This window comes from Balaenoptera borealis, assembly GCF_965194805.1.
Source record: "Balaenoptera borealis genome assembly, chromosome: 12".
In the NCBI taxonomy this organism is placed as follows: domain Eukaryota; kingdom Metazoa; phylum Chordata; class Mammalia; order Artiodactyla; family Balaenopteridae; genus Balaenoptera; species Balaenoptera borealis.
Genome location: NC_138869.1, coordinates 49,730,240 through 49,746,496, shown reverse-complemented (window position 1 = coordinate 49,746,496; position 16,257 = coordinate 49,730,240). Strand labels below are relative to the sequence as shown.

Genomic DNA, 16,257 nt, shown 5'->3' with positions numbered 1-16,257 from the left:
GCTTCATTTTTTTGTTTTGCTTGGGTGGAGTTGGAGACTCTTCATTGGCTGAAGTACTTTAATTCTCACTTTTTGTTGCCTTCTTAGAATAGCTTTATATGAAACTTGTGTCCTGTGTTCTGTACATTTTGAAATGTCTTAAATTATTCTGGGATAATGTTCCATGTAGAAGAGATCAGAGGTTTCAGTTGTTTCTAGGGCTCCTAGTTTTTTTTTATTTGCCTTAGTTCTTTTTGTGTTGTTGTTAGTGATATTTATATATCAAGAAATTTAGCAATTTATCCATAAAATGTGCTACAATTATCTTACCTGGTTTATGCAATTCTTTTTTGTTCATTTATAGTGTTTTATTTCCATATAGAATTTAACATTTTTGGGTATTCACATTTCTCATGCTTTTTTTCTTCCTTTCTAATACATTATTTATGAACATTTTCTCAAATCTGAGATTTTAAATATGTATAAATATGTATCTGTATCTTCCATGGCATCTTCTAGATCTTTTAATCATTTGGTGTTTATTTTTTAAATCTTAGATTTGTCTAGGGCTTATTTTCAAGTAGGACAGAACCACCACACACGACTCAGTGTATTAATTTTGGTTAGATCAACATTTAGCAAACTTTTATTACATCACTTTTTGTTTTCAGATTGCATTCAGATGCATCAGGTATTCTGTCAATTTTTTCTCCTTAAAGAGATCTCTCCTGGAGCCTTCTGACCAACTCTGTTATGAATAGGCAGCCCCTGTACCTGGTTATTGTAGCTATCACCCTGGAATCATCCTGGGATTCCCTTTGCCTCTTTCCTGTGTTCTCCTCTTCCTTGGTTTATTTCCTCATGGTGACTGTTGGGAGTATATGAGAGGAGTGGTAGTGCGATAAGTGATTTTGGAAAGGTAATAAAAAGTTAGATCATGAAGGGCCTTGTATGCTGTGATAAGGGATTTTAGCTTCTCTCAAGGGTTTTAGCAACTGCTGAGGATATTTTATAGGCGAATAATGTATTTGCTCTTATGGAAGATCAGTGTGGCTGCAACTTGTAGAATAGATGGAAGAAAGCAAAGTTAGACAAAGCCTGCTACAGTAATTCAAGAAAGATATAAGGATGCATTGAAATAGGACAATGACAGTGTGAGTGTTGTTCTCATAGAAATTGGGTATCAGTTGGACACCTGAGAGAGGAAAGAAGAGTCAAGGAGGGTGCTCAGATTTCTAAGTTTGGCTACTGAATTGATGACCCTCATAGTAGGATTATCACGCTTAGGGTAGGTGCCGAGTTTAGTGTTGGATGTGCAATACAAAGAATTGCACTATATCCTGCACCCACATTCACCAGATGTTAATGTTTTACCTTATTTGCTTTATAGTTTCTATCTTTTACCATGTGAGTGAGTGAGTGAGAGTGTGTGTGTGTGTGTGTGTATGTGTGTGTGTTCCTACCCATTTGAGATGAGGTCACAGACCTGATGCTCCTTTACCTCTAATTACTTCACTGAATATTCCCTAAAAAATAAGCCATCGATTTAAAAATCAAGAAGCTAACATTTATTTAACATAAATTGCTAATCTGGACCATTTTCAGATTTTGCAGTTGTCCCAGTAATGTTCTTTGACGTGAAACAAAACTTCCAGATCTCGAATTGCAGTCAGTTATCATGACTCTCTAGTCTTCTATAATCTGGAACAGTTTTTAAGTCCATGGCTAGTGGGTATTTGAATGGTTTTGGAATTAGGCACGTGGATGTGTGGGAGCAATGTTAGTGTGGGAAACAGATTTGTGGTGTTGGTCCTTGGACCACAGTGTATAAATTAGAACTGGGAGTTGACTGTGGGGAAATGGGCTTTCTACTGTCGACTGGAAAGGTGGAAACAGATCTATTACTCAAAGGCACCTTGGTGTTCATTCTGTTTTTTCCTCCAATTGATGAATTAGTTTATTTGGTTCAGGATCTAGGTGAGCCTGATGCAGAGGTATAGATAAATAGTTATATAGATGTATAGATATATCTCCATCCTTAAATAGAAGCATATACCTGGCTGTGTAAACTCTTCCTGCCTGACAATATAACACTCAATATAAAAGAACTTCGGCAAAAAATTGAGCTGTTTACATCTACGTTGGACACACATTGTCACTGCTAGGTGCTTACCTCTGTCAAAGACTTTAGGGAACTTACGTTCCTGCTCTCTGTAGCCATCTTGCTAACAATACGATTCCATATTTCTGCCTACTTACATTCATTAACGCTGTGTGTGTGTATTCCAGTTTTTTGCATATCAGTAGGCACCTGAAGTGATGTACAAATCTGTCTGTTAGAAGAGAAAATGACACTAATACTTGCCAACACTTATTCCTCTGTGTTGTATTAAACCTTTAATTAAAGAATGTTATAGAAATATAGGTTTTTCTTTTGTGTTCCATACTGGCTATTGTTTTTATTTTATGTCTGTAGGACCTCAGCTGTGTAGACCAGAGACCTGATCTCTGTGTGGGCAGGTTTGCTCAGAAGTTCATGCCTCCGTGCAGTTGTGACTTTCAGTTCTAGTTATTTATTGCTACGCTTCTAGTCGTGTGGTGGAGGGGTTAAGAAGCAGGCTTTGTCATCTGCCTGGCCTGGATTTGAATTCAATTTTGTGAATTGGGGCAAAGTGCTTAAATTTTCAAGATTCCTTTTCCTCTTTAAAATAGGGATAATATTATCAACTCTTCATAGCTTCTTTTCAGGTTTAAATGAGATCATACATATTAATAACTTGGTGTAGGGAGCAGCACAAATTAAAAATGCAAAAGCAATAGCTGATATTATTTTATTTTCTGCCATCTGTTTGCTTATTACAGTCTATTGACCCTCAGAGTTGACTGCTCTATTTATTTCATGTTTTCTCAAAAAAATATTCTAATGTCTCCCACAGGATTTTGTCTCTACAGTTATCCGTCTACTGGACAGCCCCTCGACATCCATCAGAGCAAAATCCTTCCTGGTTCTTCTGTACATTTTGATTCACAACCACGAGATGCTGCTGCTCGGCTGCCAAGCACGGTAAGGTTTTCTCTGACAGTCTCACCAATGGCTTCAATTTGGCCCCTGTTTATTAGTTTCATTAGTAGTATTTCTTGGCCCCTATGTACCTGGCATTCAAAATTTTTTTCCTAGATTTTCCCAAGGGTTTAAATGTTTCACTTGTCACCTCAGCTTGGAAACACTGAAGCAGGGTGTTGGGAAGTGCTTGGAGTTTCCTAGATCTGAGTACAATCCAAGGCAGGGTGTTAAAGTTGGTTCTGGTTTACATTTTTTTTTTTTTTTTTAAAGGGAAATGTTTAAAATTTATTTATTTATTATTTATTTTATTATTTATTTTTGGCTGTGTTGGGTCTTCGTTTCTGTGCGAGGGCTTTCTCTAGTTGCGGCGAGCGGGAGCCACTCTTCATCGCGGTGCGTGGGCCTCTCACTGTTGCGGCCTCTCTTGTTGCGGAGCACAGGCTCCAGACGCGCAGGCTCAGTAGTTGTGGCTCACAGGCCCAGTTGCTCCGCGGCATGTGGAATCTTCCCAGACCAGGGCTCGAACCGGTGTCCCCTGCATTGGCAGGCAGATTCTCAACCACTGCGCCATCAGGGAAGCCCTGCTTTACATTTTTGCAAGGCGTTCTTGACTGGTGGTTTGGTCATAGTTGTCATTTGTGTGAGCTTCTGGAATGAGTAGCTGGAAGCCCAGAGGAGCAGCCTAGAAAAGCAGAGGAGGAGGCAGGGCGAGGATCAGTAGTACAAGGACTGGCAGATCTCTCACTGTCTCTGGGTCTCACCTCCTTCCTCTGAAGGGAGAAGCTGTCCTGATGCACCTCAGGTTCCCTTCATCCTTTGATGCTTCTCGATTAACGTTTTTGAAACTGGTCCATGCTCTTGAACATATGGTTTATCGCCTATTTCTCGATCTGGATCTTTACTTATTGTAGTATACTGGGGAGATCCTTAGAATTGCTGAGATGGATCTAGGTTAGGAACTAGAAAACTTACTCCTGCAAACAGAGAGTAAATGTTTTAGGATTTACGGGTCAAGAAGCAAAACTGCTAACACATATATATGGAATCTAAAAAAAAAAATAAAGGTTCTGAAGAACCTAGGAGCAGGACAGGAATAAAGACGCAGACGTAGAGAATGGACTTGAGGACACAGGGAGGGGGAAGGGGAAGCTGGGACAAAGTGAGAGAGTGGCGTGGACATATATACACTACCAAATGTCAAATAGATAGCTAGTGGGAAGCAGCCGCATAACACAGGGAGACCAGCTTGGTGCTTTGTGACCACCTAGAGGGGTGGGATAAGGAGGGTGGGAGGGAGACGCAAGAGGGAGGAGATATGGGGATATATGTATATGTATAGCTGATTCACTTTGTTATAAAGCAGAAACTAACACACCATTGTAAAGCAATTATACTCCAGTAAAGATGTTAAAAAAAAAAAAGAAACAAAATTGTGGATATTATGTATGTACTTCTATTACAAGAGAGAAAACAAATTTCCACAAATTTTTTTATTGACATAATAAAAAATATACTACTCCCAATCCATCCCTGGGATGGATTAGCAGATGCAAACTATTATATATAGAATGGATAAACAACTAGGTCCTACTGTATAGGACAGAGAACTATATACAATATCCTGTGATAAACCATAATGAAAAAGAATATGAAAAAGAATATGTATAACTGAGTCACTTTGCTGTACAGCAGAAATTAACAACATTGTAAATTAACTATACTTCAATAAAATTAAAAAAGGAAAAATACATACTACTAATAATTGAGTATAAGTTTTTGAAATATAGGTCTAATAAGAAGAGTAGAATCCTTTTGTGGGGGGAGAGAGAACATTTTACGTAATTAGGGGTCAAAGTGAGAGTCTCATGATCAAATCTGATTGCAGATGTTCTTCTTGGTGCTGATCCCTCATGCAGTTTTATGTATCTTATCTTTGAAAATGTCCTTTCACACAGGTTCTGCCACATATCAATATCAGTCCAAGGGCACATGACTTTAATTGAGCACATTCATCACTTGGAAGGCATTTGTAGTTTTCTGTTAGATTCTTCCTTGATACCTGCCTGTAGCGTGTCATTGCATTGCAGGTGAATCGCTTCTAGGTGAAGGTCATGTGGAAGCTCCTGACAAGCCTCCTTCAGTTCCCGTCTCTCAGGGATCCCTGTCCTTTGTTGTTTGACATCCAGTGTCCTGATTCTGCCATCTCACATGTTTTTGTCTATTTGTTACTTGTTTTAGGTGGGAGGGTGTGCCCTGGTCCTGTTAGTCCATCAGGGCTGCAAGCAGAAGTTGCTCTTGTCTGTCGGTAAAGGCCTCATCGCTGGCTTTGCTGCCTCTCATCTCTCCTTGTGTTGACTATCATTTTTCTCCAGGGCAAAAAATAGTTTCTCAACAGATGTTCTTCCATCATTTCTTGGACTCACCATCTGGTCTCTGTGTAGCAGCTGGAGTGTCTCTTACCCAGTGTGACTCAGCTTTTGTTTCTTCCCTGCTCAGTCTCTCCTCTCCTGTTGTGCTGAAATAATACCCCAGGCTCTGACCGTGGGCTGCTCTGCCCAACTTCATCTCATCCCTGCCCTCCTCTCACCCCTTGTCTTCTGTAGCTCCTCCTTGCACCCTCTCCACGCCAGTTCAAAGTTCTTCTTGTTGCTTTCTGCACATGCTAACCTATTACACTCTCCTCGGGGGTTCCCGGTACCCACAGTGCACTTCCCCGAGATATGTGCGTGGCTGGCTTCCTCAGCTCGTTCAGGTTTCTGTTCAATCTAATGGTTACTACTTTTGAGAGCCACTCTGATCATCCTGTCTCAACTCCCCCTCCTAACACCAGCTCGGAAACTGTCTAACTGAAAAGAACTAAACCACTTAGACCATGAGGGCCTGAGCGGGACAGGCTCAGTCCTCCCAGGAAATTGCTGTGATTTCTCTGTCCCTGAGTGAATATTTAGAAACTTTGACCGTGGTGGGAAGATGGTAACCTGAATGCACACCCTGACCCTGACCTCCGCTGTGCTCTCTCTGGAGAGTGTAGGGGTGGGGTGCCTGGAAGGCAAGGCTTAGCCTTGCAAGAGAGGTAAGAGTGGGCCCCGTTCTTCCTGCGCTGTGGGGCAGGGATGACGCCCTGTGCTCTAAGCCTGGGGAAATAGCAGATCTTGGGGCTTCTGTGGGGTCCAGAATGCAGGTGCTGTCTGTGTGTGGTCGTTGGGACCAGCACTCCCATCCCCAGGGGATCTGGAGAGGGACCGAATTGGGGGTCAGTGTGCCCCAGTCTGCGAGGCTGCAGGGAGATGACCTCATTCGCCAGCACTTGGAGAGAACAGGTCCCTCTCCTTGCCTGCTTCTTTGCTGCAACCCAGCCTGATCAGGTCTGAGTCAGTGGGGAGGACGTCTTGGGCAAGCAAGGATTGGTCACAGTTCCCTGAAGGAGACACTGCAAGCACTTGAAGGAGGGAGGACAAGAACAGGCAGCTCTTACTGAAGCAGAACTAATGGAATTGACAGAATTTTAACAAACAAGGAGTGAAAACTCTATGGAGAGGCAGTTTTCTGAAATTCAGCAGAAGAACTGAAAGAAAATGGCCTCTTCTGGGGACGGCATTAGTGCTTTGAAAGGACACATTGACCCACACAGAGCTGTTTATAAAGACACGGGGAATTCACGTGGAAACAATAAGAAAGATGGAGTGTGGGTCCAAGAGACCTCACATGCAGAGTTCCAGGAACTCCAGGAGGAGGAAAGGAACAGATGGAGGAGGGTTTCTAATTGAAGAAACCTCAAAAGTCATCTTCTCCTTGAACATGCCTCCTTCTGATGCTGTATTAAACTGCGAGTAAAGGAGTTAAAAAGTCACAAAACCACAAACGGAAAGGGAAAGATGGCTAAGGCAGACGAGCGTTGTCACCTGTCTTTGTCTTTGGTAAGCTGGAAAGCTGACAGATGAACGTTCACTGATTTAGCCAAATGGAGATAACTGAGATCCTTTAATGTCTGCAAAGGGAAGGGCTGGGAGGAGACATGATCACTGCCTGGCAGAACTCTTGAAAGGTTGGGAAGGGGAGGTGTAAAGGTACCTTCGAAGGCAGTGGTGAGAGGGAGGTGAGACTCAAGATAGGAGGATTGATGGAAATTTGCCTGGAGATTTGATTCCCAGCCCTGAACATCCAGGACACTCTGCCTCTTCCACGGCAGCAGGAGACTTGTGATGTGTTCTGGGTGGTTTGAACCGGGAAGGCCACAGATGTGGGGTTTGAGACAGATCAGAGGGAGATGAGGTGCTTTGTGAGATCCTCTAATGAGGATCGTAGAAAAGCCTGCTTACTCTCAAAGGTGAGGACTTCTGCCCTCTACCCCTCCTTGGCTTGCAGGCTCTTGGCAGCCTAGCTTGCATGCTCTTCACCAGAGTTTGGAGATTGATCTCAGGGAAGCTGATCCATCCCCAGTAAAAGCCCCACAGGGGCTGACGTTTGGGTGTCCCCTACTGTAGCTCGGGAAACCTTGCCTGATATTCCTGTATTGGAGCCCATCAGTCATAAGCCCTGCTCCTGCACACAGACATTCCAACACCACTTCAGTGCATCCTCTTAAAATATAAATGGGCAACCAAGTATCACCAGATATTTAAGGAAACATGGAACTCTAACGTGGAACTCAGAAGCCAAAACTCACCAGCAGATAAAAGGAACTCAGCAGAAACAGACTAAAGTTATAAACAGACAGTTCATGGAAAAAGGAATGAGGATGACCTTTTTTTAAAAATTTTTTTTTAGTTTATTCATTTTTTTTTGGCTGCGTTGGGTCTTCGTTGCTGCGCACGGGCTTTCTCTAGTTGCGGCGAGCAGGGGCTACTCTTCGTTGCAGTGTGCGGGCTTCTCACTGCGGTGGCTTCTCTTGTTGCAGAGCACAGGCTCTAGGTGCGCGGGCTTCAGTAGTTGTGGCTCGCGGACTCAATAGTTGTGGCTAGCGGGCTTAGCTGCTCCGCGGCATGTGGGATCTTCCCGGACCAGGGCTTGAACCCGTGTCCCCCTGCATTGGCAGGTGGATTCTTAACCACTGTGCCACCAGGGAAGCCCGAGGATGACTCTTAAACCTATGAGTAAATGCTAAATCTTCCTTATTATAAGAGGAAAGCACATTATTACTCCTCACTAAAAGAGAAACTACACTGAAGACTGTTTCCCACTTGGTCCATTGGCAGTGTCTGCAATGTATTCTGTTGGTGAGGCTGTGGAGGGGCCGGCACTGTCGTGTATTGCTGGTGGGAATGCAAAATATTTTAACTACTATGAAGAGGAATTTGGCAATATCTAGAAAAATGGCATATTTTTACCCGTTGTCCCAGCCATCTCACTTCTAGGATACAGTGTCCAATGATCTGTTCTTAGCGAAGAAGTGAAATGACACATGCATGAGGCAGTATTTGTTACAGTAAAAAAAACTCTAAACAACAGACTGGCTGGAGAATTGTGGTCACCCTTGTGTCAGTTATCTCTTCCTGCCGTAACAAATTACCACAGACTCGGTGGTTTAAGACACCACACAGTGTATTAATCTGACAGTTCCCGTGGGTCGGGAGTCCAGGCTCTTTGTAGCTAGAGCCTCTGCTCACGTCTCACAGGGTTGAAGTGTAGGTGCTGGCCGATGCTGCAATCCTCATCTGAGGCTGGGGTCTTCTGCAAGCTCACTGATTGTTGGCAGAGTTCATTCCTTTGCAGCTGTAGGACCAAGGTCCCCATTTCCTGGCTGTTTTTCGTCTGGGGCTAGAGGCCGTACTTCCTCTCCAGTGACAATCCACAGCAGAACTATTTGCTTTCTTCCTGGAGGCCAGTAGGAGCACTCTTTATACCTTGAATCCTTTCCACCCAACTCAAATGTCTTCGACCTCACTCTTCTGCTACCAGCAGTACAAAACTCTGCTTTTAAAGGTTTCAGCTGATTGGGTTAGGCTCATGCAGATAACCTACATAAGTCAAGGGTAATTGAATTGGGACTTTACATCCTTAAACTCCCTTCACTGTAGTACTTAGATTAGTGTTTGAAGAGCCGGGGAGTGGGAATCTTGGCAGAGGGATGTCTTTAGAATTCTGCCAGCTGCAATGCCCATGGTGGAGGACTCTGCGGCTGTGAGAATGAACAAAGAGGCTCTCTATACACAGCCATGGAGTGACCTCCAAGACGTTAAATTATCCTGAGAAAAGCAAGGTGCAGAACAGTACTTATAGTATACTACCTTTTGTATAAGAAAGAGGGAGAAAACAGGAAAGATATATGCATTTGTTAATATTTTCAAAAAGAAAGAAGGATAAATTAAAAATGAACAAAATGGCATTTTATAGGGAATGGAAGGGAATAGGGAGCAGGGGTAGGGATGAAAGCTCCACTTCTCTGAAAGTACCTGTTTTATGATTTAGATTTAAGAGCCAGGTGAATGTTTTTATATAACTAAAAATAAAATTAAGTAAAAATGATAAAAATAAAGCAGTCTCTAAATATTGAAAAATAATCTGGTATCAAGTTTGTAAGATAACTCTCCAGAGACTAGATACTGAAGTGTTTAAAGAACACTGTGTTTGGCAGTACAGTTGATCCTTGAACAACATGGGGTTGAACTGTGCAGGTCCACTTATATGTGGATTTTTTTCAGTGAATGTGGGCAGTACTGCAATCTGTGGTTGGTTGAATCCTCAGATGCAAAACTGCGTGAATACTGAGTGAGAGCTGACTATGGGATTTGAGCATCCATGGATTCTGGTTTCCGCAGTGGGTCCTGGAAACTGTATTCTATTGGGATATATTGATATTTCAAGGACTAAAATAAGCCCATTAAGAAATCTTCAGCTGTGTTGTGTTCTTGTCAGTGTTAGTTACTGTGTTGCTGTTGACATATATTTACACATATGTATGTATGAAAGTAATAGCAAGGTAGTAATCATGCAAATTGCAATAGGAACCAAGATTTTCAGCGTAAAAGAAAACATACAATTATAAAAGTAAAATCCTGTTATCCTTAATTTAAATCAAGTGTCAAGATGAACTCATGATTTATTCTTTTTTTTAAAGAAATTATTTATTTTATAGTTTTATCTACTGAAAATCCACTCAGATGTTAATCCCCAAATGCCGTTTTCCACTAAAACGAACCATGGCCCCTTCTATAAACAGCCTCTTGGTCTTGGGCACAGCTATACATTCAGGCCAGGAGTTGAACACATTGAGAACCTGGGGCATATTGTCATTCCTGAAAGCAAAGAAATTACCAGAAACTGTTAAGGTCATGTCAGAAGAACACAAGAGTCAACTGGAAGGAGTTTCTAGTGGCCCAAGATGGAATTTTGAACATTAAAAGGAATAAAGAGTGCAATATATTAAAATATCAGTGTGAAAAAAGTTGCGTTCGTGATTATATTAAAAAAACAAACACCACTTATCAGTCCCAATTTAGAAAATTGCTAGGTCATGCAGTCATTTTCCTGAAGATTGTTCAATAAAGGAACAAAATCAGTATTTATCCATTGTTTAATATACAGGGTAATCAAATAGTTGATTAGGTGAAGTTTTTCTTTATAGAAGTTTCATAGCTAATAAATACCAGAGAAACCATAGAATTAGGAAAGCTCCATTTTGCAACCCTTAAACTCATAAACAGAATTTTTTAAAAAGCAATGAACATCTTTTGATAAATCTTTGGATATATGCTTTAACATTTCTCTTGGGTTAAATCCTAGAAGTGGAATTGCTGGGTCTTACAGTAGGTGTATGTTTAACTTTTTAAGAAACAGACAAGCTATTTTCCAAAGTAGTTGTACCATTTTGTATTCCCACCACAGTGTATGAGAATTCCAGTATATACATGTCCTTGCCTACTCAGTATGGTCGTTCTTTTTAATGTTAGCAATTCTAATAAGTGCGTAGTTCTATTTCATTGTGGGTTTAATTTGCATTTCCCTAATAACATAGGATTTAGAGCATCTTTTGACGTGCTTACTTGTCATCTCTATATTTTTCTTCTTGAAACATATGTTCCAGTCTTCTGCCCTTCTGTAAAAATGGGTTGTTTTGTTAATGAGTTTTGAGAGTTTTTAAAAAATATAGTCCAGATTCAAGTCCTTTATCAGATATATGACTTGCAAATATTTTATCTCAGCCAGTGGCTTGTCTGTTTATTCTTTTTTTTATTTTATATTTTAACATCTTTACTGGAGTATAATAGCTTTACAATGGTGTGTTAGTTTCTGCTTTATAACAAAGTGAATCAGCTATACGTATACATATATCCCCATATCTCCTCCCTCTTGTGTCTCCCTCCCACCCTCCTTATCCCACCCCTCTAGGTGGTCACAAAGCACCTAGCTGATCTCCCTGTGCTATGCGGCTGCTTCCCACTAGCTATCTATTTGGCATTTGGTAGTGTATATATGTCCATGCCACTCTCTCACTTCGTCCCAGCTTTGCCTTCCCCCCTCCCCGTGTCCTCAAGTCCATTCTCTACATCTGCGTCTTTATTCCTGTCCTGCCCCTGGGTTCTTCAGAACCATTTTTTTTTTTTTAGATTCCATATATATGTGTTAGCATACGGTATTTGTTTTTCTCTTTCTGACTTACTTCCCTCTGTATGGCAGACTCTAGGTCCATCCACCTCACTGCAAATAACTCAATTTCGTTTCTTTTTATGGCTGAGTAATATTCCATTGTATATATGTGCCACATCTTCTTTATCCATTCATCTGTCGATGGACACTTAGGTTGCTTCCATGTCCTGGCTATTGTAAATAGAGCTGCAATGAACATTGTGGTACATGGTTCTTTTTGAATTATGGTTTTCTCAGGGTATATGCCCAGTAGTGGGATTGCTGGGTCATATGGTAGTTCTATTTTTAGTTTTTTAAGGAACCTCCATACTGTTCTCCATAGTGGCTGTATCAATTTACATTGCCACCAACAGTGCAAGAGTGTTCCCTTTTCTCCACACCCTCTCCAGCATTTATTGTTTGTAGATTTTGTGATGATGGCCATTCTGACCAGTGTGAGGTGATACCTCATTGTAGTTTTGATTTGCATTTCTCTAACAATTAGTGATGTTGAGCATCCTTTCATGTGTTTGTTGGCAATCTGTATATCTTCTTTGGAGAAATGTCTATTTAGGTCTTCTGCCCATTTTTGGATTGGGTTGTTTGTTTTTTTGATATTGAGCTGCATGAGCTGCTTGTATATTTTGGAGATCAATCGTTTTTCCGTTGATTCGTTTGCAAATATTTTCTCACATTCTGAGGGTTGTCTTTTTGTCTTGTTTATGGTTTCCTTTGCTGTGCAAAAGTTTTTACGTTTCATTAGTTCCCATTTGTTTAGTTTTGTTATTATTTCCATTTCTCTAGGAGGTGGATCAAAAAAGATCTTGCTGTGATTTATGTCATAGAGTGTTCTGCCTGTGTTTTCCTCTAAGAGTTTTATAGTGTCTGGCCTTACATTTAGGTCTTTAATCCATTTTGAGTTTACTTTTGTGTATGGTATTAGGAAGTGTTCTAATTTCATTCTTTTACATGTAGCTGTCCAGTTTTCCCAGCACCACTTACTGAAGAGGCTGTCTTTCTCCATTGTATATTCTTGCTTCCTTTATCAAAAATAAGATGACCATATGTGCGTGGGTTTATCTCTGGGCTTTCTATCCTGTTCCATTTATCTATATTTCTGTTTTTGTGCCAGTTCCATTGTGTCTTGATGACTGTAGCTTTGTAGTATAGTCTGAAGTCCAGGAGCCTGATTCCTTTGGCTCCGTTTTTCTTTCTCAAGATTGCTTTGGCTCTTTGGGGTCTTTTGTGTTTCCATGCAAATTGTGAATTTTTTTGTTCTAGTTCTGTGAAAAATGCCATTGGTAGTTTGATAGGGATTGCATTGAATCTGTAGATTGCTTTGAGTAGCATAGTCATTTTCACAATGTTGATTCTTACAATCCAAGAACATGGTATATCTCTCCATCTGTCTGTATCATCTTTAATTTCTTTCATCAGTGTCTCATAGTTTTCTGCACACAGGTCTTTTGTCTCCTTAGGTAGGTTTATTCCTAGGTATTTTATTCTTTTTGTTGCAGTGGTAAATGGGAGTGTTTCCTTAATTTTTCTTTCAAATTTTTCATCATTAGCGTATAGGAATGCAAGAGATTTCTGTGCATTAATTTTGTATCCTGCTACTTTACCAAATTCATTGTTTAGCTCTAGTAGTTTTCTGGTATCATCTTTAGGATTCTCTATGTATAGTATCATGTCATCTGCAAACAGTGACAGCTTTATTACTTCTTTTCCGATTTGGATTCCTTTTATTTCTTTTTCTTCTCTGATGGCTGTGGCTAAAACTTCCAAAACTCTGTTGAATAATAGTGGTGAGAGTGGACAACCTTGTCTTGTTCCTGATCTTAGAGGAAATGGCTTCAGTTTTTTACCATTGAGAACAATGTTGGCTGTGGGTTTGTCATATATGGCTTTTATTATGTTGAGGTAAGTTCCCTCTATTCCTACTTTCTGGAGGTTTTTTTTTCTTTTATCATAAATGGGTATTGAATTTTGTTAAAAGCTTTTTCTGTATCTATTGAGATCATCATATGGTTTTTATTCTTCAGTTTGTTAATACGGTATACCACATTGACTGATTTGTGTATATTGAAGAATCCTTGCATTCCTGGGATAAAACCCACTTGATCATGGTGTATGATCCTTTTAATGTGTTTTTGGATTCTGTTTGCTAGTATTTTGTCGAGGATTTTGCATCTATATTCATCAGTGATATTGGTCTGTAGTTTTCTTTTTTTGTGACATCTTTGTCTGGTTTTGGTATCAGGGTGATGGTGGCCTCGTGCAGTGAGTTTGGGAGTGTTCCTCCCTCTGCTATATTTTGGAAGAGTTTGAGAAGGATAGGTGTTAGCTCCCCTCTAAATGTTTGATAGAATTCACCTGTGAAGCCATCTGGTCCTGGGCTTTTGTTTGTTGGAAGATTTTTAATCACAGTTTCAATTTCAGTGTTTGTAATTGGTCTGTTCATATTTTCTCTCTCTTCCTGGTTCAGTCTTGGAAGTTTGTACTTTTCTACGAATTTGTCCATTTCTTCCAGGTTGTCCATTTTATTGGCATATAGTTGCTTGTAGTAATCTCTCATGATCCTTTGTATTTCTGCAGTGTCCGTTGTTACTCCTCCTTTTTCATTTCTAATTCTGTTGATTTGCATCTTCTCCCTTTTTTTCTTGATGAGTCTGGCTAATGGTTTATCAATTTTGTTTATCTTCTCAAAGAATCAGCTTTTAGTTTACTGATCTTTGCTATTGTTTCTTTCATTTCTTTTTCATTTATTTCTGATCTGATTTTTTATGATTTCTTTCCTTCTGCTAACTTTGGGGGTTTTTTGTTCTTCTTTCTCTAATTGCTGTAGGTGTAAGGTTAGGTTGTTTATTTGAGATATTTCTTGTTTCTTGAGGTAGGATTGTATTGCTATAAACTTCCCTCTTAGAACTGCTTTTGCTGCATCCCATAGGTTTTGGGTCGTCGTGTTTTCATTGTCATTTGTTTCTAGGTATTTTTTGATTTCCTCTTTGATTTCTTCAGTGATCTCTTGGTTATTTAGTAGTGTATTTTTTAGCCTTCATGTGTTTGTATTTTTCACAGTTATTTTCCTGTAATTGATATCTGGTCTCATAGGGCTGTGGTTCGAGAAGATACTTGATACAATTTCAATTTTCTTAAATTTACCAAGGCTTGATTTGTGACCCAAGATATGATCTATCCTGGAGAATGTTCCATGAGCACTTGAGAAGAAAGTGTATTCTGTTGTTTTTGGATGGAATGTCCTATAAATATCTATTAAGTCCATCTTGTTTAATGTGTCATTGAAAGGTTGTGTTTCCTTATTTTTTTTCAGTTTGGATTATCTGTCCATTGGTGAAAGTGGGGTGTTAAAGTCCCCTACTATTATTTCCTCTTTTATGGCTGTTAGCATTTGCCTTATGTACTGAGGTGCTCCTATGTTGGGTGCATAAATATTTGCAATTGTTATATCTTCTTCTTGGAGTGATCCCTTGATCATTATGTAGTGTCCTTCTTTGTCTCTTGTAATAGTCTTATTTTAAGGTCTATTTTGTCTGATATGAGAGTTGCTACTCCAGCTTTCTTTTGTTTTCCGTTTGCATGGAATATGTTTTTCCATCCCCTCACTCTCAGTCTGTATGTGTCCTTAGGTCTGAAGTGGGTCTCTTGTAGACAGCATATATATGGGTTTTGTTTTTGTATCCATTCTACCGGTCTGTGTCTTTTGGTTGGAGCATTTAATCCATTTACATTTAGGGTAATTATTGATATGTATGTTCCTATTACCATTTTCTTAATTGTTTTGGGTTTGTTATTGTAGGTCTTTTCCTTCTCTTGTGTTTCCTGCCTGGAGAAGTTCCTTTAGCATTTGTTGTAAAGCTGGTTTGGTGGTGCTGAATTCTTTTAACTTTTGCTTGTCTGTAAAGGTTTTAATTTCTCTGTCGAATCTGAATGAGATCCTTGCTGGGTAGAGTAATCTTGGTTGTAGGTTTTTCCCTTTCATCACTTTAAATATGTCCTGCCACTCCCTTCTGGCTTGCAGAGTTTCAGCTGGAAGATCAGCTGTTAACCTTATGGGCATTCCCTTGTATGTTATTTGTTGTTTTTCCCTTGCTGCTTTTAATATTTTTTCTTTGTGTTTAATTTTTGATAGTTTGATTAATGTGTCTTGGCGTGTTTCTCTTTGGATTTATCCTGTATGGGACTCCCTGCACTTCCTGGACTTGATTGACTATTTCCTTTCCCACATTAGGGAAGTTTTCAACTATAATCTCTTCAAATATTTTCTCAGACCCTTTCTTTTTCTCTTCTTCTTCTGGGACCCCTATAATTCAAATGTTGGTGCATTGAATGTTGTCCCAGAGCTCTCTGAGGCTGTCCTCAATTCTTTTCATTCTTTTTTCTTTATTCTGCTCTGCAATAGTTATTTCCACTGTTTTATCTTCCAGGTCACTTATCCGTTCTTCTGCCTCAGTTATTCTGCTATTGATTCCTTCTAGAGAATTTTAAATTTCATTTATTGTGTTGTTCATCATTTTTTGCTCTTTAGTTCTTCTCGGTCCTTGTTAAACATTTCTTGTATTTTGTCCATTCTGTTTCCAAGGTTTTGGATCATCTTTTCTATCATTATTCTGAATTCTTTTTTAGGTAGA

The 16,257-nt window shown here is 39.9% G+C and overlaps 1 protein-coding gene across 8 annotated transcripts in view; it reads left to right on the top strand.

Moving 5' to 3' along the window:
• Positions 1-16,257, top strand: part of ULK4 (unc-51 like kinase 4) — a 538,746-nt gene that overhangs the window by 129,916 nt on the left and 392,573 nt on the right. For all 8 annotated transcript variants that reach the window (XM_082348367.1, XM_082348366.1, XM_082348364.1 and 5 more), the window contains one exon: positions 2,916-3,043. In XM_082348367.1, coding sequence (XP_082204493.1) covers positions 2,916-3,043 — 128 coding nt within the window. The remainder of the gene's footprint in view (positions 1-2,915; positions 3,044-16,257) is intronic.